Below are 26,744 nucleotides of genomic sequence, written 5' to 3' on the forward strand. Positions count from 1 at the left end.
TCCCGGCGCGTGCTCGCGCGGCCGCTGTCGATACAGCGGCGCCGCCGGGCCTCCGACATCGACGCGCGCCACGATCAGCGGACGGCATCGATTGCGGCGCTGCGCGGCGACCGCCGCCGGCGCGCCGCCGGTGCCGCAGCCGCCGGCAGCTGGCGGGCCGGCGCGCCGCCCGTGCTGCTCAGTGCTCTCTCGGTCGCGGCCAGTGCACGCCGCTCCAGGCGAAATGAGGGTCGTGCCAAACAGCTGGAGGATGCTGCTGGTGATGTTCGCCTGGCTCGTCGGCAGAGGTAGGTTGGGGTGCGCTCGGGGGGGGGGGGGAAGGGTCAGACGGTGGGACCGGGGGGGGGGCAGTGGCTTCAGGTAAGAGGTCCATGTTTGTCTTCGACCAACGGTGTGTTTGTAGGGTCTTGTGTGGTGAGCAAACTCAGTTTGCTCCGCGTGTCCGATACCTACTCGCTGTAGTCTGCGCTCGGAAATGTCCAACAGGGCTCTGGAAATACTAACATCGGTGGATTTGGGACCCGTGCCAAATCAGCACATCATTTGCAGATCCCGTGCTACCACTGCTACCGAACATTGGCCTGTGTGGCCACCAGCCCATTGTTCGCCCCCTAACAAAGACCGCTAATGAATGAGCCACTGTCATTATGTTTGGCCTTTGTCCGGCGACAATATGCCTCGTAATAGAGAACAACGCTATCAATTATGAAAGGACCAAGACAGGGAAGCAACATCTATTCTGATCGATATATTCTCATAGCATGCGTATTGCGTAAGCGTAAGTTTGGTTTGCCATAATCGTCATTATTAAATATACTTTTCTTTTCTTTTCTGTGACGGGAACATAAAGACAGTTGGTAACCAGCGAGCGCAAAGCGCGAAGCGAGCCTCTTCAATATCACGTAGCAACTCTCAGTATGAGCGGCCCAGCCCGGCCCGGCCCGACCCAGCCCAACCCGGCCTGTAACGCTTTTGAGAGGCTTATTTTAACTCAGCAACCGCTAGGCCGATTGACCTGCGGTCTTTTTTGTTCGGTAGCCCATCCCTTCTACCCCGTAACTGACTATTCTTGATGCATCTAGGTGACCGTCCCGGCACATGCCACGTGGAAAGCTAAGGGTGTTCAAGCTGTTCTGCTGGAGTAGCGATTTTGAGAGGCCCATATCTCGGCAGCCGCTGGGGTGATTGACTTGCGGTAATTTTTGCATGGTAGTTGCGTCCCTTCTGCCAAACATCGGATACTCTCGAGGCATGTGGGTCACCCCCACTGCACGTGCAAAATGCAAAAAGATGTGTCAAATTTGTTCCCATTACAATAACTCGGGATTATTGGGGCAATTCGCTGAAACTTGGCATGTGGGTACTGCCCTGGGTAGGCACCCACCAGGTAATGCATTCTAATGTGTTATGGATAAGGTGCTACTGCACGTGCGCACGTGCAGAGGGCGTTTCTAGATCTCGAGAGCGGCTGGGCCGATTGCGCTCAAATTTGGTAAGCGGTTAGGGACCGGTTTATCTCTTTGGGCCCAGTTTGCACGTGCGCACGTTCAGGGTGCCACTTCCAGATCTTGGGAACGGCTGGGCCGATTGTTTTCACCGCTAGTGACCGGTTAGTAGGGTGCAGTGCACAAGCCAGTTGGAAGTATCCCTCGCGCCCTTCCGTATGTGCAGGACACTGTCTCGCACGCTCGTTCTTCGCCCAACTAAGGCGTTTGACTGGTATAATAGATATATGGGATAGGCGGCGATTGAAAGCTCTCACCGATAAAATTTAAAGACAAGCTCAAGTTTCTCCCACTGTTGTGACGTTCGGTGCCAACCGCATCGTGCGAGAGAGTGTTGGGGGGGGGGGGGGGAGCTCGCGACGCTGCAGAACTCTTATGAAATTAATTTCGAAACTGACGAATCATTTTTAAGATTTGTTCGAAGTAAGGTTATTGTCATCTTTAATGCCAGCGACTTTCTTTCTTTTCAGCGATTTTAATGCCAACGGCTTTCGGACTTTCGGATTCAGCGCTCCCGAAAAATGGCTTCATTTAAATTTGACCACAGATCAAGGCCATGATAAGGTTTGAAATATTGCGTTATCGATGAAATTATGCCTTACCGTTCTCGCTGTTTTTATATGATCGCAAGAAACTGGATTGGAATGTTAAAATGTTTCCCAGCGGCTCAAACACTGACTGCAAAAAAGGCATATTATCCGCGGCCAGTTAACTCTCGCCGTACGTATTGTTTTGCTACCTAATATCCAGCCAAGTGAGAGATAAGAGGAGGAGCGGGTTAGATATATGCGCCCCCCCCTCCCCCACCGTTTTTGCTCCTTATTAAGCCAAAGCTTTGCAGAAGAAACTAGAGAGTAGGCTGTCACGAGACGCTGCAAATGGTACCAAATTTTAAGTTCAGACGTCAACCTGTAAGTTCAGTGCGGTTTTTTATTCAGATAATGACCTCTTAGGTCAGATCAATGACCCAAACTGCAGCACACCGGTCCAACTGGGAATGTCTAACCCCGCACCTGCAGTTAAGAGTGCGTGGTGCCGCCCTTGATTCTTTTTTTCTCGTGAAGCTTAACATACTAAAGCTGGCATATACGACTTTTGATTTAACTCAACCTTTTCTCGCTTCAACTGCATTTTTCAGAACCTAATGTCGTCATGCATAAGCTATTATAAGCATTGGTTAATGTTTCAAACTTTCAATTTAAGCATTCTCTTTGCTCGCAGTGCCAATATTTTGCAGGGACATTAAAATAAATTTTCAGGAACGATAGAGCTCTCAGGCTGCTACAACTTGTTTATCACGTATTTAGTATACCTACCTATTTGTATAACAGCCAGATGAGATTAGGTCTATTACGGGACCTCCTCATTGTAACTCAATAAGAGAAATAAAAAACTTCTCTTAAATAAATTGGTAATAGGGAGGCCCGTGGTAGGTAAGAATAAATCTATCTACCTGATTTGTTCTTACCTAGGTAAGAATAAATCTAAATCTAATAACATGGAAGTGTAATAAAAAACGTGAACAATAATTTACAAGTTTCGATGCTCACCTAGCTAGTTTTTTCCTCATTTTTGCCGTTCGATGACGTCACTGTGTATCGTTCGACGCGGATGGACATGATAAGCACGATGGTAGCAAAATTGTTGCTTCGTGATCATCTTTGCCGAGGTCATTTACCAAAACAGTAAATGCACCGGTGCTGCATGCCCTTTTACTGTAACACATAAACAAAACAGATAGGTCCGGCGAGGCTTACACCACACTGCATATTAGACAAGGGTGTGCAATACATTGCATGAGTGCATCGTCGAAATGTCGCCGCTGCCAGCGTGACTCTCAGTTCGCTCGTAGTTTTAGTATTTATGCCGCGATCGCCATCACTGCCTTTTAAAGAAATGATTTTCCGATCCGTCGGATGGGATCATGAGTTGAAGAGGCTATTCGAGGGAGCGGCAAAGTGGCCGGAAAACTGATCGGACCGTCCGTCAGTCAGGGCTAGTGAAGCGTTATCGGAACTATTTGTAACCGAATATTGGCCACATAAGCTGACTATAATCGGGCAGCTTCACTGGCTTTGGACTCTCACATAGAGCAGCGGTTTGGCGGGACGACTGTCTCCGCGGCTGCACCGGTGCCGATCAACGTCACAGCCATTGAGATCAGTTCGGTCAGACAATGCGTGTTGTGGCGTGTTGTTTGCCATCGCTCGTTTCCAAAGTTTGCCAGTTGCCTAATCAGAGCTCATCTGGACTGCTTTTGTTATCGTTAGATCCTGCGCAACAGGCTGTTTCTGGTAATGTTCGTTCTGTAACACCAGTAAAACGCCTTTTGGGCGAAGAACGAGCGAGCGAGATAGTGAGCCCTGCACGTGCAGAAGGGCGAGAGGCTACTTCCAACGGGCTTGTGCAAAGCACCCTTCTAACCGGTCGCTAGCGGTGTACCAAATTTGAACGCAATCGGCCCAGCCGTTCCTGAGATCTGGAAGCGGCATTCTGCACGTGCGCACGTGCAAACGGGGTCCAAAATGACTTTTGCACGGCACCCTACTAACCGGTCCCCAACCGTGTACCAAATTTGAGCGCAATCGGCCCAGCCGTTCTCGAGATCTGGAAACGCCCCCTGCACGTGCGCACGTGCAGTAGCACCCTAACCGCAACACATGGGAATGCATTGCCTGGTGGGTGCCTACCTGTATGCCAAGTTTCAGCGAAATCGCCCCAGTAATTACCGAGTTACTGAAATGGGAACAAATTCAGCACCTCTTATTGTTGTATTTTGCACGTGCAGTGGGGGTCACTCACATAGATCAAGAATATCCGACCTTTGGTAGAAGGGATGCAGCTACCCTATAAAAATGACCGCAAGACAATCGCTCAACCCGCTGCTGAGATATGGGCCTCTCAAAATCATTACTTTTGCAAAACTGCTTGAACACCCTTGACTTTTCACGTGGCACGTGCCACGGCGGTCACTGAGATGCATCAAAAGTAGTCAATTACGGGGTAGAAGGGATGGGGCTACCCAGTAAAAAAGACCGCAGGCCAATCGGTCCAGCGGTTGCTGAGATATAAGCCTCTCAAAAGCGTTACAGGCCGGGCCGGGCCGCTCATACTGAGATTTTTCTGTTATATTGAAAAGACTCACTTCGCTCGCTGCGCTCGCTCGCTCGTAACTACCACACAGTCACCGAATGCTACTCGAATATAAACTTACATGTATGATATAATACTGAACTTAGATTTAATACTGAACCATATATTGCAAGTTTTTTTTTTCTTAGCAGCGGAGCACTGCACCAACATGAATCCAAAAGAAATTTAGAAAAGATGGCTAAAAGTATAAGATGTATAAAACAGAACGAAATGTAAGGAAGAAAAGAATATAAAAGCATGCATATAAGAGTTACACAATATCCTTCCAACCCCAGTCATCAAGGAAGCCTGGATACAGCCCTTCTCGATAGAGCAATCGTTTTCTTTCTGACCGCCGGCGTCCAATATCCGCCGGCGCTCGCTCGCCACTCTGGCCGGCGCGCGGCCTCGTCGTTAGCCGGCGCGCTGCGCGCCCAACTGGGGGCGTCGCTCATTTCCTCGTCTGTCTCGACGGGACCGCCCAGCTCCGACGGGTGGCCACCGCTCGTCGCGATGGACCATCGGCGCCGAGAGCGGCCGGCTCAGTGTGGCCCAGTCAACCGAGAACGTCCGCCGCCCGCCCGCCGTCTGCATCCGTCTGCCGTCTGCACCATCCGTCTGCCGTCTGCAGCATCCGTCTGCCGTCGGCACCATCCGTCTGCCGTCTATCTTCCTGCAGTATATCCGTCGCCGTCTGCATCCCTCTATCCGTCTGCATTCGTCTGTCGTCTATCTGTCTGAGTCTGCATCCGTCTTTCCGTCTATATCGGTTTGACGTCTATCTGTCTTCTGTCTATCCGTCTGCCATCTACCCGTCTGCCGTCTATACGTCGTCTATACGTCCGCCACCTATCCGTCTGCCGTCTTCTCGTCTATCGTTTATCAGCTTGTTGTCTACGGGCCTGCTGTTTGCCCGCCTGCCGTCTATACTTCATTGACCACTACTTACCTCCACCGTCCACCGTCCACCGTCCACCATCCACCGTCCACCGTCTACCCCTCACTGTCCACCGTCCACCGTCTATCCCTCACCGTCTACTGCTCGCAGCTTGCCGGCGTCTTCTGTCACCTCATGTCTATCCCTCTGCCGGCTTCCCTTCTACCGTCTCCGGTCTATCCGTCTGCCGTCTATACGCCTGCCGTCTATACGCCTGCCGTCTATACGCCTACCGTCTATACGCCTGCCGTCTATACGCCTGCCGTCTATACGCCTGCCGTCTATACGCCTGCCGTCTATACGCCTGCTGTGTATACGCCTGCTGTGTATACGCCTGCCGTCTATACGCCTGCTTTGTATGCTTCTTTCGGCCGTCTCTCCGTCTGTCCTTCTGTCGTCTATCGGTCCGTCCATCTGTCCTCTATTCGTTTGCCGCCCACCACTCACCATCCATCGCCCACCGTCCCCACGCTCTGTCCCCGTTCCCCGTCCTTGGTCGGCTGGGTGGACAAGCCTCCTATGATGAACACTCACAGATGTCATTCCGGCCGGAGAAATCCCGGGGAAGACGGCTCGCCGGGCCCGCCGGCCCGCAGCACGCCTGATTACGGCCTATGCGGACGTCGATTGAAGGAAATCTGACCGGCTCCACGGCCCAGAAATAATGAAATCCCCCGTCAGAGAGGACAGTGACAACCATTTAGGGACGTCTTGGCTGCCAAACGGAATGATTTATGGAGTTTTGTCTTGAGCCGTCCATAACATTCCACTCAATCAGGCTTAGTGATATTAGAACTGGATTTTGATAGTGTTCAGAAAGGCTCTTGCTGCTCCACAACTATTTGGCAGGGCATGTCGTTATGATGGTGCTACTGGGCTACTGCAAAGTTACCGCCAATCCTGCTCAAATCTCAAGAATAAGTAGAGGAGGTGGCTATACGGTGCTTTTCTTGTTGTGTTGTGGTAGTGTTTATTTCTGTCGTCTTTTTTGCCGTTTTTTTTTTAGGGTCTCGCTGCTCATCGTTGGCATATGATTATGCTGCATACTCATTACTCTCCTCGTTATTTTTATTGTAAATTGAGTCGAAATAACTACCTGGGTGGGTGGTAGTTCATGCATGAAAAATCATAACGAGGAATGTATTAAAAAACTCGTCCACCGGCCACTGATTTGAAGTCGTGGCATGGTCAGCCTTGAGTCGGTCCCCGGGGGATGCGCTGGCCGCTCGGCCCCGGACAATCTCTGTGAACGGCCGCCGCGACCGGTGACAGAGTGGCCAAGTGGCCGCCGATTTGGAGTCGGATGGCCGGCTGGCGTCTGCTGGACGCGAGCCGACCCCAGATGGGTGGCCGCTCCGACCGGCAGACAGCTGCGACGATGGACGCCGTTCGACGCGTCGACAGTCCATTGTGGCAGTGATATTACACGTCGACTGCGGCATTTGGCAGGCCGTGAATATAAATGGAATGTAACGAAACGAACTGATATGACTTGTGGTTCATTTTAATTCCGTTACTATGAGCGTTTGTAAATGTACCAATGAGAGCGTGACTGCTGAAGTGCTGAGTCCATACTCCATGAATCAAAGTCCATACTCCGTGTTTGAAATTTCGGGTTTAGAAATGATCATGCCTTCGAGCATTATGAAATGGTGTACCTACTGAGCAAGCACCTTTTATCACATAGCAGGAAAAGCTTTCATTTGACACAATATTTTGAAGTTCGTGACGCGCTGTGCTAAATTGCATCTGTCTTCAGAGTTTCAATTAAGTTATGTAACTGCATTGATCGAAAGACGTCGAAGCGTCATGGATAAAATGCGGTGTTTTGCAATGCACAGTTGCGAAATTACAAACTCGTTATCGACTGCAAATTGTATATTGTAATGATTGAATTTGAACAACAAGCATCTACCGGGTTTTCAGCCGGAGCGAATAGTTTCTGTATCGTCTAACTGTATTCCACCGTTCTGCCGTTCTGCGAAAAAAATGAGCTTGTTGCTGTCCCGACTAACGTCGTGTCTCCGTCCGCAGGCCTGTGCTCAGAGGACGAGGAGCGGCTAGTGTCGGACCTGTTTTTCGGCTACAACAAGCTTATCCGGCCAGTGGCCAATATGAACCGGACCGTTACCGTCCAGTTCGGACTGGCCTTCATTCAGCTCATCCACGTGGTAAGTGGCCGTGATTGGCCTTAACTGGGGCTATGAGGGTGCGTATGAAAGGGTTAAAATTGTATTGATGCAAGTGGTTTCACAAATAATTCAAGTGGTGGTCATTGAGCAGGCTAGCACAAGGCCCGAGACACTGTGTTGGATGTGTGGTGATAGGATTAGAGTGGAACTGATGCGTCGTTGCTGCAAGTGGGCGGAGATGAGGTTTGCAAGTCTATTGCCCAAGAAGTCGGACAGTTAATAAAGGAGTTTGCAGCTCATAAAACCGACTCACAATTCATCATTTTATACCAGTTTGCCGTTTGACTGTTTGCCCGAAAAGGAACATGACATTTCATGAATATGTGGACGAGCTGGGCTCACCGCCGGGCCCCTGTGCTGGCTATTCGCCGGCCGCTCTCCGCCGCGCCGCCTAGCAACAGCGGGACAGCCTACCTCCCGGGGGTAGTTCGTCAGCAGTGACCTTGACCTTCCGGTCGGCCCCGCGGGCGAGGTGCAGACAGAGGGACGGGAGAGAGAGGGTCGCGGTCTGGCCGTGACGACGTGGGGAATGAGGTCACATGTTGTTATGTTTCAGCTTATACTTTTACGATAATTACAAAACGCTTGCTACGCTGTATACGATAAGTATTGATGATGAAAGATAGTTTGAAATGCTTCATATGGGGTCTGTAATGATCAAAACTTATTCTCATGCCATTAGAGCGAAATACCTTCCAGCATCAACAAATAATGGGTTAAGTTTTAACTGAACTATGCTGATGCTGACAGTTCTGCCATGAGCTAGCTGAAAATCATCTTGACTGATGCGGCTCGTTTTAGATAGATTATTGATGTTAATGATCTCGCTGATGACGATGGCGACGCAGATGACGCAATGACGCATGTGAAATGGATGATGTCGCAGTCCTTTCGGACACCATCGTCGAATGTCAAATCAAGCGTGCAGACACCATTCACTTATTTATGAGCTGACTTCGCCCTGTCGAAAACCAGATGCGAAAGCCAGATGTTACGGACGAGTCAGACTTTACTTTTCTCGCAGCGCTTGAGCGCCGGTCTGAGTTAGTCACAGGTCGAATTGAAGATGTGTTTCAGACAGAAGGTCGGCTTGCTAGCCGACGTCGGGGGGGGGGGGGGGTGGCCGCCCTGGGCGGATGATGGCGGAGCTGACCGACCGGGGGGAGGGAAGGGGAAGAGGGTGAGAGCGCGTTTCATTTCCCGAGCGACCAATGAGGGCGATGATGTGCTGGTGTAGACTGCCGTGACCCCCATTTCACGGCACGGCTCCGGGCGTGGGGGGGGGGGGGGGGGCGGTGTCTGCAGACAGACCCCACGTTCGGTCAACAGACTGCTCAGTGAGACTCGGGACGGCAAACATTGGGAACGTGCCGGCGCTGCCGACACTTCCTCCGTTACACTGGAGGCAGAGGAATGGTCGCGGAGGCACGGCTGGAGGAACTGCTATGTGTCTACCGGCAGCAGCCACTCCCGATCGAATGGCAAATGTTCCATAGGTATTAAATCGCATCAAATATTCTTTCGAAATTAAAAAGACAATATGGAAGCAGGAATAAGAGAAAAGATTATCAGAAAAAGATGAATTTATCCTTATTAACCCGCGCCCGGCTGGGGGTCCTGGATTTCCACGCCCTGCTGGGGGGGGGGGGTGTTTGAACACCCCCCCTTGTAACTCGGCTCCTGGGCCACGTAGCGATACGCGGAAGGCGGCGTTCGAAAGAGCGTCAAAAATAATGACGAAATCACTACGGTCAATTTTTTTGGTCAGGTCAAAGGTCAGTTCACCAGAGGTCATTGGAGGCAAAATTTCGCCGATTTCCAGGTCGAATGTCGAAAATTTCCAAGAAGCCAACGCATAACTCGAGAACCAATAGAGCTACAGCGCCGCGGAAAAGCGCATTCGATAGCCCTATTTAAGCCCTTTCTGAATAATTCTCTCAGATTTGACCTAACGTCAACGGTTTTGCCTGCAGGGGGCAAAAATTGCAAAAATAGCCGATTTTTTCGGAAACAGTTTTTCTGCAATAACTTTTGACCCAAGCCTTGTACGAGCTTACTTTTACCGGCATTGTGTTCCTCTCGTCAAGACGCATCAAATGAACTATAAGTTGACCTTGAAAGGTCAACTTGAAAATTTGACCTCAGGTCAAGGTCATGACCTGACCGGAAAGGGTCATGTTGCATATCAGTCGATCCGTATCGTCGAGCTGAACACATCTAAGGCGTTTTCATCGCTCTAGCATGCCTCTATCAAAAGTTATTTGCGAAAAACTGTTAGATACCATTCGTGACCTAAGATGACCTCAGGGCATAAACAAGGGTCACGGACACCATTTTCATGTTCAGTGTGTCTAAACCACTTGTAATGCGGTATTTGGGAGTGTTTATAATGGCTTTTGTCCAAAAGAGGCGCATTTCAATTTTCTCCCATTGACTTATAATGGGGAGGTCGCAAAATTGACATGACCTTAGGTCATCGATATCAAAATTCTGAGATATACATTTTGTACATGCTATTGCTCTTAGCAATCGCTGAAAGTTTCAAAGCGATCGGTCACTCGGTGTAGCTATGACAGACATTGAAACTTTTTATGAGGTGAGGTCACTTCAAGTGACCTGGTGACCTGACCTTGAATGACCTTGGTCTGAAATGTTCACAACATGTGTAGAATTGATGTACGATAAGGTTTACCAAAAACGGCGGCGCTCCGCGCCGCCGTTTTTGAGATATTTGCGAAAAACCACAAGGGGGGTGTTCAAACACCCCCCCAGCAGGGCGCGGGTTAACCCTCGCCGGACCTATTGGTTTTCTACATACGCGCCGGCCGAGGGGGGGGAGCGGGTACGACCCCCCCCCTCGCCGTTTCGCCCCTGGTGGAGCTAGCGCGTCGCGGAAAAAACGAGCGTGTGCGCCGTTACGAGACGCAGAGATTGGTACCCGATTTTAAGGTCCTAGGTCAACCGGTGACCTCTGAGGTCAGGTCAAGTGCCCCAAGGTACGGTTCAGTTTTTGGCGAATAACTTCGCAAAAAACGGCCGCAGAGCGCCGATTTTGGCAGCATCGTGTTCGTCTCGTTCAGGCGCGTCGAATGATATACTTTTTGTCCGGGTCAGGTCAACTTGGGGTTTTGACCTCAGGTCAAGGTCAGGTCAGCACCCCCAGGTCACGAAGTTGGTCGAAAGAGGTCATGTCGCATATCATTCGATTCGGCAGGTCTTCCTGAGTCCATTGGTGGCTTTCCCCGACTCGCTAGCTCAATTTGATCAAGAGTTATTGACGAAAAACTAATATGACCTTGATGACGTCATAAATGACGTCACCCAAGGTCAACATGGCAAAAGTGACGCATCTAACCTTGCAAGGAGTGCATCAAATCACGATTCTGTGTGCTTGAGATAGTTGGAGATCGTTCCCGGCGCCAGAATAGCAGTTTTCATTTTTCCCCATTGACTTATAATGGTGGGGTCACGAAAATGACCTGACCTCATATGACCTTTAGGAAAAATCCGAGATATACAAGTTGTGGGACTCATAATGGATACTAGATCCTGCAAGTTTCATTTCCCTGTGACATCTCCTCTGGCAGTGAGGGCGTTGCGAAGTTGCGACATCTGAAGACCGTGCAGAGGTTCACTTATGACGTCATAGGTCAGTGACCTGACCTGACCCAAAAATGCGGTTGGTGTCAAAAGATGCGGCTTGGATCAAAGGTCAGGTATGCCAAGTTTCAGCACTCTATCGCCAGCGTGTTCGGAGCTATCGCGAAAAAACCCTATGGGGGGGCGGCACCCGCCCCCCCCCCTCGGCCGGCGAGGGTTAAATCTGTGAGAGTGTTGACATGCAGTAATTACGTATTAACATTTTTCCTTTCTTTTCAGAACGAGAAGAATCAAATTATGAAGTCAAACGTATGGTTACGGCTGGTCAGTACCAATTTATTATTTCAGTGTTACACGACATACCACTCCCGGGTGACCGACTGCATGCGTTGCAACAATGTGCATGCGATGACATGTACAAAAGCCGCCATTCTTTTACCTCTACGAGTATATTTTGAATTTGTTGTTCTTTTACTGTGGACCTTTTGCTGTTTGCTGTGCTTCTACGACCGGCATGTGTACTTGTGTGCTTTCTTTTCTGGGTATCGGATGGTCTCCCCATCTGGGACTGCTGCTGGGAGGGCACCAGGCTGCGAACGGACAGACTGCTAATTAGGTGTGAGGTGCGGCCTCGGCTATACCGTGCACTCTGGTAACGAGCATGTAACGAATCGTTTCTCAATAATGAAATATCGGGACCATTGGAAAACGACGTGTGCCAATATTCATTATTTGATTTTTTTAGCTACTAACAAACCTTCTTGAACACTCACAAAAAGAAATATAGAGCAAGCCTGAGGTTAGGAGATAGAATTACGAAAGACAGAAGAGAGAGAGAGAGAGAGAGAGAGAGAGAGAGTGAGAGAGAGGAGAGAAAAGGTGAGAGAGAGAGAGAGAGAGAGAGAGAGAGAGAGAGAGAGAGAGAGAGAGAGCGAGAGAGAGAGAGAGAGAGAGAGAGAGAGAGAGAGAGAGAGAGAGAGAGAGAGAGAGAGAGAGAGAGAGAGAGAGAGAGAGAGAGAGAGAGAGAGAGAGAGAGAGAGAGAGAGAGAGAGAGAGAGAGAGAGAGAGAGAGAGAGAGAGAGAGAGAGAGAGAGAGAGAGAGAGAGAGAGAGAGAGAGAGAGAGAGAGAGAGAGAGAGAGAGAGAGAGAGAGAGAGAGAGAGAGAGAGAGAGAGAGAGAGAGAGAGAGAGAGAGAGAGAGAGATTGTGTGTCGGAAACGGTGAAACGGTGTAAAAGCTATTCGATGATGTTAAAACAAAACGGGCCTCTCTGAAAACGATTGCCTAGCATGTAATCCGATTGGCGTTATTAAGATGACTACCGTGATGCCCAGTGGGTCATCATTTCGAGCGCTGGCGCAGTCACCTCACCAGTGCGCTGAGAGTCTCCGTTAAGAAACTGTGCCTCGTCCGCTCCTCAGCGCTGCCATTGACACCGTGTGCGTCCAAGAGGTGTTTATTTCAGTTTCTCCGACGTCCCCGCTGACAGTCGGAGCCACTCTCTGGCTGTTTGTCGTGACACAGACTACTCGAGGACGTTGGGGATTAGTCTACTGAGTATATAATTAGTCCATGGTTGTGATTATATGTAGACGCTGTGTTCCAATTCGCCTGCAGTAAATCGCTTATGACTATAAAACCGTGAGCAGACGGGCTTATCTAACTCCAATATCCGTTCAGAAGTTTGCTTTTTCCTGAAATCATGTGCTAACTTTCGAATAGAAGTCATAACACTCACATATTCATATGATGGACAGGATGTTCTTCAATTCAATTAAGCTGGCTATTTTTTATTCATGCCAGAGAGATCCCTTTACAAATGGTTCAGCCCATTCTATTTTCAGGCCTGGTTCTTTCATAAGCCCATCCAGCTCCTGCAAGTTTCTTTGTTCGCTGTTCCGGTACCGAGGCCTTTCCACCGAACTATGTATGCTCTGCTTACCGCACTGAGTACCATATCTGTATCAATGCGTCCATTTTTACTCATCAGAATGTGAGTAATGCGGAGCTCGAGGAACGCGCCTGGCGAGTTGCGCAGGTCACGCACGAGCGCAATGGCAATGTGGGGAATTTGAGCCTGCAGTGCTCATGACTTGTCCGGCTCGATTTCGTGATCAAATCTGATCAAAAGCATCAGTGATGGACATACGATTTCCATACTCAAAGAAGACAAAGGAGAGACATAGGGACCGATCCAGCTACTCGTGGTTGCGAGCGGACATTTGTGCCACCTGTTGTTAAAGCACCCTTCATTTCCCTCCTTCCACATGTGCTTTATTCGGCCTGGTTACCCGGTGATTTCCTTGCAACGTTTAATCTTGCTCACTCTACGCTTAATAACGTAGATCAAGCTTGTGCAAGGCAAACAAATCAGGCCAGAGTCTCAGCCGCATTGCTCGTACCAAGTGAAATTAAATCCATTTAAACATGGATCTGAGATGACAAATGTCGGAAGTAGCTTTAGGCAAGAAGGTGCGGTGTTCTGACACTAAGAAGGATTTGTTTTCCTTTCGTGGCTCCTGACGGCACGCCAAGCATGGACAAACATCTATTTAGATGGTGTGTGATTAAAAACGCATGCAGCATTTTTGCATGTGATATCATGTTTAACATGTGTTATATTTATATGTAGTACTTTGTCGTACTCTCTGCTTGAAAAAATGCGTCGTTGCCGTTTCTCTCGAGTTTAAAATGCACTGTCATTCGCTGTGTTTCAGAAATGGCGAGATTATCAGCTGATGTGGGACCAGTCCGACTACCGAGGAATCCAGGTCCTTCGGCTACCGCCGGACAAAGTCTGGAAACCAGACATAGTACTTTTTAATAAGTAAGTTCTTAACGCTGATGCCAGTTTTTCATTTGTGTTCCAATGTCACCAAGCTTTATTGTAATCAGTTGTCACCTTAGGCTTGGACGCCGGGCTGGTAACTATATCAATTATTGTGATTTATGCGCATGTTGTACCGTATCATAGGTGATGCTGTACAGTATACAGTGATCTATTGATCATGCACTGATAGTCGATATGATTTGGTATTAATTGCTCTGCTGTCTCATGTCTGTTTGGACAGTGCTGATGGTAACTACGAGGTACGCTACAAGTGCAACGTGCTTGTGCACTCGAACGGCGACGTCCTGTGGATCCCGCCGGCCATATACCAGGTGAGACGTGGTCGGGGAATGAAGAAAACCATTCAGGGAATGACACATGAACAGAGAGATAATAGGATACACTCTACATAATTCCCATAGGATGTTCAGGGATATAGGATAAGCACTGCTTTGAAGTTTGAACCTTGCCTTGGAATTCAAGCGACACGAGAGGAACAAGTTCGTACTTAGCATCGAAAAAGCTGATTCAACGTGACATTAGTTTTCAGCCGGGCTCAAACCAAAGATCAATCTCAAACTTAAGGCTTTCTGTTTGCATTCTCAAGAAGTTACAACTGAATCGATTCACCGCCGTCGCGTTCCAAAGCTACTCTTGAGACCGGCGCTCGTCTCCGGCGGCGGCGGCGCTGCCGTAACTGCACTGGTAGGCTGCGCCGCCGCGCCGGGCCGGACGCCTGCGATAGTAGGCTGTACCGCCGGGCACCGACGTCTCGCGCGGCCGGCCGGCCGGCCGGGGCTCGTCGGTGGCGGTTTGACGACGAGGGGAGGGGAGGGGTCGGGTGAGCAGGCCGGTCACGTCTGTCGGCCGCCGTGCCGATCCGTCGGGGCGGTGTCACGGCTCCGACGAGCGCCGTCGTCCCACGCCGGGGCCGTTGGAGCCCTGACCCCACCCCGCCCCTTCCTCAGCCACCCCGGTACGCCGGGCACGTCGTCGACCTCAATCGGAAGGCACTGAAAAGTGAACCCTTTGACTAAAAGTGCTTTCGTGAGGATTCTATGCTGAATGTTACATCGAGGCCCTGTAAAATGTTTAAGCAGAAGCGGTCACTGGACTGGGTGGCCTTCCCCGTACTGTCACCTATACGATATAGCTAGGAAGCGACGACGTCTTTGCTGCTTTGAATATGTGATATTCAAAGTCGCTCTTAAGGGTGCGATGTTAATCAGTCTAGTCAGTCTAGTCTAGTGGATCCAAAGAAGTGTCTAGTGGATCCAAAGAAAATGTCTTTAGAAATTCTAGCGTCTGCCGCGTAGATGAAAATCTTCATGTAATTATTATTTTTTATATGCACCAGTTACCAATTAATCGTTGTTTCTGAAATAGACTTGAAGTCTTGAGGATATTGCCAAGTTGAGTTTTGATGATGATCTGGTTTGTTAAAACGTCTATGGAAGTCATCGAATATAGCTCTGAATTCCTCTACTTCTGTTACCAGTAGCAGTCGCTGAATTACCTTCATTTACATAATCGGGCATTTATGCAAATCTGCTTTAGCCAAAGGTGTCCTAATGACATGCTAAATGTTGACAAAAGACGCCCAAATGTTAACAAACAGCGCACAATAGCATTAGTTAATATGATGTCTTGAATATTTTTTACCATTAGAAAGATGCTAACGATTCAAGTTGTTGATATTTCATATTTTTCACACATCACTGCTGCTTATCGTGTTAGCGCAATCCTTAACCTATTCACATTACGTCCAAATGAAAAGCTTCCCTCCTATCTTTTTCTCAAAATTTCTGACAATTGGTGGTTATTTCCTAGAACAAAACAACACACATCCGGCTGTGTACTTACTCTACCATGGATAATGGATACCACATGTATACCACATGGATACCACATCAGACTGTGCAGCAATTTAGAAAACATTTATCGGCGCACTTAATCAAATGTCAGATAAGCTGGCCAAAGATGTTTTTAATCGGAAAACTTTTTCGATTACGTCCTGGGGGCAGCGGTGAAGACAAATTGCTGGCGCACATTGGAGATACAGCGTCCCTTAGGTGCCATTCTCGTCTGTTACATAACAGTGGCTGATGTCGCCCTGAAGCATTCCAATGATTCCGCTCGGCTGTGTCCACAGTCTGAGAGGCTTTGGATTCGGCGGCGTTTGCCCATCGAATTGACCTTGTCCGGACAGGGGCCGCGCACGGGCCGGCGGCGCGGGGGACAGGGATGGGGTGCGGCGGCAGACGGGACGGCCGCGGCCGCAGGCGGACGTCGGCCTGTGGCAGCGCCGGAGCACTCTCTATCAATGGCAGCGGGCCTTCTCCGGACGCGGGCCGAGACCGAGAGCGTCGTTGTCATGGATACGGTCGTCGCCGGCGGTGGCCGGCTCGGAGAGAGGAGGAGCTATTGATCTGGCAGCGGGCCGGCCGTGCCGCGCCGCGCCGCGCCGTGCGCTCCAGTGCCGCGGCGCCGGCTCCGGCCGCCGGCGGCGGGCCGTTGTCGGCCGGCCGCGGCCCAGACACCATTAATAGTCGGCGCCGACCACTCGGGCCGGCAGCACATGGTCCCAATTAACGGGGGAGCCGGCGGCGATCAGCAGACGCCCCGCGCAGAATCAGCCGGCAATCACAGACACACAGACACACACATACGCACAAACACACCGACAAACAGACACACGTGGATAGACACAGTCCATAAAAACATCCAGGGTTACCTGTACAAATTTCTAACCAAAGGCAAACATATGTAAGTAACTGTATGTGCGCCCTTCAGGTATTAAGTTGTTGGTTTCCAGCATCACAATTATCGATCTGTATTGCTGAATAAGTCTAAGGGCTGTTTAACTTTTCCGAAGTGTCCGCACAAAACCTATTCTCATTTCTACGTCATTGTACTTGAGTGCGTTATTCGAAGTTATTATTCCAAAAACACATAGGCTGGCCAACCACTCTTGCTGGACGGTCGTACGTAACCACCGAGCCTCTGAACTTATGAGCATTTGGGCTTGCTGTTTAAATTGACTTACAAACTGTGGAATGTGTTTGTTTGCGCGGCGTGTTTACACAGGCGGTAACGCTAAATTGAACACTGGACTTCTCATTGGCCGTCAGGGCAGCACTGAATGCAATCCACCAGCCACAACTTGTTCTTTGAACTTCAATAAATCTTGGAGGTCTCTCCCTCGTCCAATACAACTAAAATTACTGCTGTTTTTGCGTGCTAATTGATGCTATCCATCCGCGTCAGATTTGCACGTTTGTCGGAGGATTATAAGAAATTGATTTTCTTTCGACTCTTATTTGTAAGTCACGACCTATCAACAAGCAATGTGAGCATTAATATTGCATTATATATATCTTCATAGTTATCAGGTCAATTTTTTAAGTAATGGAAGGAGATCTATATGCATCGACCTCTTTTGTGTAAATCTCATCTCTATCGTTCTGTAGCGGTTACTTAGAGCCACAGTGTATATAAATACTTAGAGCAAGGTTATTCCACCTTAACGTTTCTGCACCTTATTAATTATTGTCCCGATATATCGGGACTATATTTCTGAACGCATGTTTGAGTGAGTGATTTATATATGTTGAGTTCATAGGGCATGGCAGAGTGATTATACTATCGCGATAGTATTATCACTCTGCCATGCCCTATGAACTCAACATATATAAATCACTCACTCAAACATGCGTTCAGAAATATAGTAATATGTGAGTGAGAGTGTGAGCGACTAGCGACTAGCGAGTGAGTGGTTCAGTAAGCGAGCGAGCGAGTAAGCAGCGCATATTGCCGGTATGTGCTGAGCTAACGGCTGTTACCATGGACTATCCGTTATCCAGGAGCGGGGAATTGCCCATAAAGTGGGGCTCATGGCGATTATGGAGATTCAATTCCGACCGCACACCAGTAATAACACAAGGACCATATCAGTAATTCTATTTCCTTCTAATGGAGAAATAGCTGCAGAAAAGTACTTTGAAAGTAGAAAAAACTGACGCCATTGCGAAGGATATTGTCATAAATAACATGATTGTGGCATATCTGGGAGCATTACTTTGCTCTATATATAGTCATTTATGGCCCCGTATGAACGTAAGCGACGCATTGATGAATAGGGATGTGGATGGCTGGTCAGAAGTGACAGCCAAGTGGGGCGGCGCTGTCCTGTGCGTATGCCAAGATGAGACTCGGGCAGAATTGTCCGAGTCCGATCACTGGCGATAACTGCGCTCAGGCGTTCGGTCGATTGCTACCGAGGACCATCGTCCGCTGGATAAATTAGTTGGCTAACATCGATCAGTGCTATTCGCCATACTCATAAGGTAGTGAGACTCTTAGCACAAAATCATAATCAGTTCTTAATTCGACTGCCTGGCTACGATGAGCGATACCTATTTCAGCCGGACTGGGACAACACGCTAACGTGTCGAAGAGGCGATATACTTTGCTCCTTTTCAGACAACGGCAACTTGTGTTCACTGCGCGACAGGCCATCTGGTCAGCCGAGTGGCAAATCCAGCTGACAATAACAGTGGCCGCAGAGCTCGGGTGGCATGACTGCCGACATTCGTAAGCATAAAATCGATACGGCCGGCGCCAGTGGCTCCCTATCCAGCAATCAGTGCCATGAACCATGGCTGATGGTGTCATAACATGGCCAATACGAGTCATGTCACATTATTTGAACGCTTTGGTGTGATAAGCGATTAGTTAGACTGTGTCCGCTTTAGAATTTTTCCAGTGTCTGCCGCAGTATCCCCATGTGTTTTATTGCCTCTACTTTTACTGCTGCATGATTAATTTCCCCTATCAATCTTACATGCCACATCTATTGTATAGGATTCCTGTGCAGCATTGGCGACTTTATTATTTATATCACCATGCGTCGTAGCGAATTTCTTGGATTTATGTATGCATAATTCACAGAACTCGACCCATTTGTGAACACGGAATTCTTTGATCACTCCAAGAAAGACTTCAATAGCACCCGATTTAGGTGACGAGTGATTTGCACTTCTCTGAAATGTGAGACGTTTCAAAATGAAACACGTTGGTTTCTCCTTTTACTGAAAATTTTTCTAGCTGTGAGAACTTAGTTTCATTTAGTTCGTCAATTAGCAAAAACGTTGATAACCTAACCGGTCGAACGCCGTATCCCAGATAGACGTAGAGCCAACTACAACTGTATAAGCTCATCGAATGCATGTAATAGCTAATAGTCATTTTATACATATATCCCTAGCCCTTGGACAGTGGACATGTCTCAGCACAATTTTTTGCAAATAACCAGGCTTATTTTATCATAACGATTTCGCTTGTCGAATTCATTCTAACTTTGAGACTGACTTGCCACACCAACCGCGTTGTTCGGCGCGGCAAATCACAGGCATATGCAGCCATTATGAATGGTGCTTGTTCATCCTCGTTCTGCGCTCACTGAGTTATCATAACAGATGGGTGGTGTGAGACAAAGGCGTGCTCTGGCCCGGTGGCAGCCGTAATTAATCACACGCTCCTGCCTTTATACGATGAGCGATGGGCGGGGCGCGCCGGCCCTGCTCGCCGGCACTGCGTTCCCACGCTGATCGGAGCGGGCGACGCCGGGGCCAATCTGTCCCACTGTGATCAATGTGACGTCAGACTGGCCCGCAGGTAAGCAGATTATTTGCACTAAATTTGCTGAGGATAAACGGCGAGTAGCGGTTATTTTGCCTGCAGCTATTGTGGTGCCAGTGCGTTCCAACATAAAACTGAATTCTCAAGCATCAATATGACGACGCCCATATATCGATTGTTTCAAGACTAGCAATTATTCTCACTTCATTTGATGACGAACACTACCAGTGAGATCCTACCTAGCTTAATTGGTATTCTAATAGGCTAATATTTGGTAGTAGTTAGGTCTGCATAATGTTGTTCAGGAAAGAGACTTACATATAGGTAGGCATGCAAATGAAAAGGTAAAGTGTTCTTGAACTTCAATTCTTAAGGTCATGGTCACCCATAGCTGCCGCGCCGTATTCATTTTCAAAAGGTCGAGCTGCCTGGAAAACAGAATGTTCCCCGCGCTCCTCCGGTCGATATGCTGCAGGCTGCAGTACGAGCATGTGACCTGTGGCAGACCTGTTCGGGTGCTGCTATCGGAACATGCGTTCAGAGCAACCGCGTGGTATATTTCGTTCTCCTAAAACAATCTTGATATAGTAAAGCACAACAGCTTAAATCAATTGCTCCGAGCTTCTTTGCTGTTTAAACTTAGAAAGTAACATGTAGCTTACAGCTATACAACGCATGAGGTCTGTGCAAGTCCAAATCTTTTCTAAGCTGACGTCTTTTTCTTTGAACTAGAAAAGGGCGAAGCAAATTGCACTGCTACAGAAGATTGGTGCGCTCAGAGAGCAGCATTACTCAGTCTTCAATGGTCAGAGACTAGGACGCAGTAGTCCTCTTTGAGGGACAGTACCAGGCATCGATGGATTCAGCCGCAGCCTGGCCCCGACTCAGCCCATTCGGAGCCCGCAGAATCGCCTGACCCTTCTCCGAGCCGATAAAGCTGGAACAAAGCCGGAAAATATCGCTGTCAATAGCAGAAGGCTGAGAGCTCGGGCCAGATAAAATTATTCCGAATGGTATTGCTGTCAATAAATCTCTGATGAAAGCCAGACAGTGTTACCAATTTATTGATGGTCGAAAATTAAGCCGGCTCACGGCCAGCTGCTGCTCCGTAACAGTAATTCTCTTAAGCCGCGCTTTATCGACGTTGCCCAGACGCCGTTCTCAGCTTTATAGGATGCCAAAGGAAAAACGAGTAGGCGCGCCATGCCAGCGGAGTAGTGGAAGGCAACAGCGACTGCGGCGCAGTCTCATTGAGTAGCAGCTAGGAAAACAGTTGACACAATGACTGTGAGCCTGGCTAATTGTGAACATGCCGTGGGAGCTGTGTTCCTTCCTGAAAAGTGTACTAAAAAAGCTGCGATAAGCCGCTTTCTTTTTTCTTATACTGACTGCAACAGCAGCATAAATGATCTCACCGCGCTGATAGGATTTAGTTTCTTACTAACGCTCAACATATATAAGATCACCTCTAATGCAACTATATAGAATAAGACTCGAACAGGCTAACCATCATTGTGCTCATTTATAATAAAACTAGGCCTTAATATATTAAATAGCCTGGCATCAAGTTTCTAAGGAAGCTCTAAAAATATCGCAGTGTGCCTAACTAAAGCACAAACGATCGTGTCACGGAATGTTCCAGGGAAGTTATATCCACACCATTCTGAATGTTCAAAAATCGTCCAGCGTGAGATAAGAATGCAGTGAAAATGTACATCATTTCCGCAGTTGTTGCAGCTCCTATAAAAATAAGGAAATGGCTTTTCATGTTATTCAGTTTTTTTTTTTACCGGAAAGCATGTATTGTTCTCAATCTCTCAAAATTAGTACGTCTTATTATAAGACGATCGCGACAGTTAATAACCACGTAACAAGGCAACAAATATGAATTATATAAGTGGGGAGCACGTCTCAAGTCCCAACACCCCAATCCCCCGACATTGTGAGACCGGTGAGACCCACCCATGCATCGGGAAAGCTACGGGAGGCAGCTGTTTCCTGGACCGAGCTACTCAGCGACCGACACGCGCCGAATGTTTGTAAAATTTACACCCGAGGTCACACCTTGGTGTCCTTCTGGGAAGCTGGCGACTAACGCCCGGCCCGTTCGTTTTCAGAGCTCGTGCACGATCGACGTCACGTACTTCCCGTTCGACCAGCAGACGTGTGTGATGAAGTTCGGCAGCTGGACTTTCAACGGCGACCAGGTGTCTCTGGAGCTCTACGACCGCAAAGAGTTCGTCGACCTCTCCGACTACTGGAAGTCGGGCACCTGGGACATCGTCGAGGTGCCCGCCTACCTCAACTACGAGAACCAGACGTCGCCCAAGGAGACGGACATCACCTTCTGGATCACGATCCGGCGCAAGACGCTGTTCTACACGGTGAACTTGATCCTGCCGACGGTGCTCATCTCGTTCCTGTGCGTGCTGGTGTTCTATCTACCTGCAGAGGCCGGCGAGAAGGTGACGCTCGGAATCAGCATCCTGCTGTCGCTGGTGGTGTTCCTGCTGCTCGTCTCCAAGATCCTGCCGCCCACGTCGCTGGTGCTGCCACTGATCGCCAAGTACCTGCTCTTCACCTTCGTCATGAACACGGTGTCCATCCTGGTGACGGTGGTCATCATCAACTGGAACTTCCGCGGGCCGCGCACCCACCACATGCCCAACTGGGTGCGCGTTGTCTTCCTCCGCTACATGCCCATCTTCCTGTTCATGAAGCGGCCCAAGAAGACGCGCCTGCGCTGGATGATGGAGGGTCCGAGCGGGGTGAGCGGTCGGCCCGGCGGCGGACCGGCGCCCTCGTTCGCCGGCCCCTGTCTCTCCACCGAGTTCGTGCCGCCCAAGATGGACTCGATGGAGCTGTCGGACCTGCACCACCCCAACTGCGCGGCCAGCCACGAGCCGGCGCCGACGCCGACGGCGCAGCTGCACCGCGCCGAGAGTGACGCCTCCGACTCGGTGCTGCTCACCGCCGAGGCTTACAAGGCCACCGAGGCCGTCGAGTTCATAGCCGAGCACCTCAGAAATGAGAACGAGTATATACAGGTGAGAAGGGGTAGAATGGAGGAAGAGGGTGAGGGAGAGGGAGAGGGAGACGCAGAAGGAGAGGGAGAGGGAGAGGGAGAGGGAGAGGGACAGAGAGAAGGAGATGTCTGGAAAGGCAAGGCTGGAGAGAGAAGAAAGAGAGGCACCCACGGGTCCACTCCGGTTTACAATATTGATAGTCATGTCGCATGGGCATCGATTAGCTGTAGGGACCAGGATCCGAGCTGAAAACTAAACATGCAACAAGGTTCAAAGGGTCCATTTCTGCTGTCGATAACTCATTTTGAATGCAGTGTGACTGGAGGCCTTGACAACTGGATTGGCTCGATGATCAATTCGCAGCATGGCTGTGGGTCGTCTATTATGGGCGGTCGGACTATGCATAATGACGAGCGCTCGAGAAAAGCCACCGAATCGATTTGGCTTCATTTTCATTTCAGTGTCAGGGTGGAGCTTTTGCCGACGATATTCATTGACTTCATTATTCTTAGTCGTACCTTGGCGGCTGCTATTTATCGGAAGCTTAGAGCTGAATACAAAAGTAGGTAGCGTTGGATGACCGATTGACGTTATGGATAAGGCTGGCTTACGAACTATCACGATGTCTCCCTGTTTCAGATCCGCGAAGATTGGAAGTACGTGGCCATGGTGATCGACCGGTTACAGTTGTATCTCTTCTTCGTGGTGACCACGGCCGGCACGATTGGCATCCTCATGGACGCGCCGTACATCTTCGAGTACGTCGACCAGGAAACCATCATAAAGACGTACCAGGGCCGGTAGGGCCTGCCGACCGAGGCCGGTCCCGTCACTGCCGGCAGGGGACGCGGCCGGCGGCGCCGCACTAGCAGAGGTCGATAGTGTCGAGAGGGGCCTACCCCGGAGACGGGGGCGCAAACTCGGCTGTCCTGCGGCAAGACGGGACAGGGACGCACAGGGGCTGGTGTCCGCTGCCCTATGGCAAAACGGACATAGGACGTCCAATGGCTGGTGCTGGAATCTGACTGTGTCAAAACTCCGTGGTTCAGAGTGCAGCATCGGATGGGAAGCGGGCTAGACAAAAGACAGAGCTGGATGATCCCATGAAGCCCGAACTGTGCTTACAACTGGGATGGTGATGAGTCGTGGCGTATGCATGAGAGGTTCCCCGTCTGTTGTTACGTGAGAGCATTTAATACCGAATCTATGTAAGTAAGCCCACTTGTTTTCTTGCCGTTTTGCTAAGAAACGGCTACGTTTATCGGAAAATTGTGTGCTCTTCGGGCATTGATCAATGACCGCCTTAAGTTCACTGTAAAGGCACTCATACAGTTATACCAATCGAGCAGCACACAAATTCTTTAACAGTAAACCCTGCCAGTCTCATGCAGCATGGTTCTCATATGGCACTTGTGGCGCCTGGGTTACCTGAGTCTATGTCGGAATTAGACGGTTGTAGAGCTATTAGGAGGAACTGCTCAATGATGCTGATGCACGGACGGTGAGCGCCGTGGCACGGCAGCCAGCAAACGTCACGGACACGTGCTGTTCCGTGCCGTACCGTGCTGCTGTGGCGTTCCGTGCCGTGCCCTGTCACTCCGTTTTGTATCGCATTGTTTTGCGGGCGGGCGTTGGGTGCCGGCGGGATGCGCCCCGTGGGTCGTAGAGGCTAGGAGCAGCGGAGCGCACGACGACGTCTGTGTCTGTGTCCGTTCAAGCAGCCACTGACGGCGGACGTAGCGCAGTCGAGTGGCTGTTCACTCCGTGCTGGCGCTGCTCGCGCTGGCTAACGGCGGTCAGTGGTGTGAAGTGCGCGCATGCGATCACCGCGTCTCTGCGTGTCGTGGAGCGGCTGATATGATGTTTGTACCGAGATGAGTCCCATCCTCCTGTTCCTACAGCTCTGTCGAACTGCTCCCTATCTGTGCGGGCGCAGCTGGTAAAGCGTCCGTCTGAACGGAAAGGGTGGAGCTTTTGTTTGGTAACGTTTGTGAAAAGCTGTGTCTTTTTAAAAACGGGGCTTATCCAAGGTTTATCCGTTTAAAGTTCTAAATTGGATGCGTTGGCATGGAAAAGCTAATGCCATGTGCGCCTGTTGCGAGTAAAACGAACGTCACGCATTGTTATTTAGATGAAAACGTCACTCTTAGTTCTAAATTGAGTTTTGACGTAAGCAACCTAAGCATTAAAAGATATTTAGTTTTATTTCAAACAATGAGTTTCAATTAGCTCAGTTGCCCCTTTCAAAATTTTATGATTGTACACATTCCTTTGTAAAATGTGCGTTAAGGTGTTTCGCCGCTTGAAGGATTTGTTCGAATGTTTAGCTCTTGTGATCATCTTGACACGCATGGCCGATGATAAAAACTCAAAAGTAGAATTCTCAGTGTTGACAATTTTCTTGCTAGTTCCAATTGCTTCGCCCCGTTATTTGGTCCAAAAATGTGCCAAGGCAACCTATAGCAACTTGTCGAAAAACGTTTTGCTTTAATTCTGTCTCTAACGATCTCCGATCTTCTTTCAACATCGATCTAAATAGGTATTTGACAGAAATCTCCAAATCTCCATATCTGATGGAATTAGAGCTAACGGAAAAGTGCATAAGCAATTTCAACTTATTTTCGGTATTTAGCTCTTTTAGGCTAGGTATAGGGTCTACATCAGTGTCTAATAAAATGCCGTTTTAAATATTAAATCGCAAATTACGAAATTTGGCATAGGTTTGCCATAAGTAAGTCAGTTGCTTTTTCGACTTATTACGTTACAAAACTTTGGTGGTATTTTAATTGTTTGGATTTTGTCCTTACCGGAGGCGGCTTTTTCGTAGATCGTCTATGAGTTGAGAGCGAGAGAAATTAGGAACGTTGACAACCGCACCCAAAGTGGGTGGAAATTCATCAGCCTTGACGGGCACGGGTTGAGACAAAACACTATCTCATGCAACTACTGGCTAGTTACCAGCCTATCTGTCAATATCAATAGCATAGGCTATCACAGTATAGTGTGCTTTGTGACATTTCATTCTTCACAAGATGCAAATTCAAAGAGAATCACGTGTTTACGAGGAGTTCAGAAGCAATGCAATGGGCCTAACTTGTTTATTGTTTTCGGCATCGAAGATTTTCATCACCTTTATTGTGCTGTGGTTAAACAGAGAAATGCTGTTCCATGATCAATTCCAAGTAGTTTGGTCATTCTGAGCGGAATCGAGCCAGTTTGTCATTGTAAAGCCATGTCCATCCCGCAGCGTTTTAGCTGCAGTGATGTCACAACAGAGGGCTAGCCTGCGTGTAAACTGTTGTTACCGGTTGGTGCCAAATGTTGTCGTTCAGACTCAGGTCTGGTTCTCTGCGGTCAGCCTGCGCGCTGACCACCTACCCTAGTGAGCAGATGCGTGTAGCGGTTAGCCTCGTGGACGGGTCCGGCCTCCAAGCGCACGTTGCTCAAGTACCACACCTGAACACTCGCCTGAACCGGGCGTCGGTCTGTCGCCCCGTGTCGACTGTCCTGTCGGCAGTCGGCGGCCGCACCGCCGCCCGCTGCTTCAGCCTCTGTTGCCGCTCGGACCGACTATACATGCACCGTAAACATGTGAATGCTGTGTTTATCGTTGATCTGATATTGTTGCGGTGGTTGAGTTAGCTGTTTTTGTTTATTCTTTGTTCTGCTTAGCAATAAATGATAGAAAATGATTCGTGTAAGGTGCTGTGACGACGTGTTCTGCATTTTTAAAGGACGCGCTACGGAAGATGTTTTACCGTTAATGGTAAAGGTGTCTATGTAAGTTCTGTAGGGATTGATTGGGGAAGTGTCGGGGACTTCAACACTTTGCTGTTATACCAGTCAGGATATCGACGTAGCTGTTCCGTCTCCATCCAGCCTC

At 49.2% G+C, this 26,744-nt stretch overlaps 1 protein-coding gene across 1 annotated transcript; it reads left to right on the forward strand.

Moving 5' to 3' along the window:
- On the forward strand, positions 1 to 26,572 carry LOC122391081 (acetylcholine receptor subunit beta-like 1). The gene is made up of 7 exons (XM_043384651.1): positions 1 to 287; positions 7,609 to 7,745; positions 11,646 to 11,690; positions 14,083 to 14,192; positions 14,437 to 14,527; positions 21,953 to 22,882; positions 23,501 to 26,572. Exons 1-7 carry the CDS (start codon positions 224 to 226, stop codon positions 23,663 to 23,665), a joined length of 1,542 nt encoding a protein of 513 aa, XP_043240586.1. The 5' UTR covers positions 1 to 223; the 3' UTR covers positions 23,666 to 26,572.
- Positions 26,573 to 26,744: the final 172 nt, after the last annotated feature.

Source organism: Amphibalanus amphitrite, unplaced genomic scaffold (genome assembly GCF_019059575.1).
Source record: "Amphibalanus amphitrite isolate SeventyFive unplaced genomic scaffold, NRLGWU_Aamphi_draft 000421F_arrow, whole genome shotgun sequence".
Classification (NCBI taxonomy): domain Eukaryota; kingdom Metazoa; phylum Arthropoda; class Thecostraca; order Balanomorpha; family Balanidae; genus Amphibalanus; species Amphibalanus amphitrite.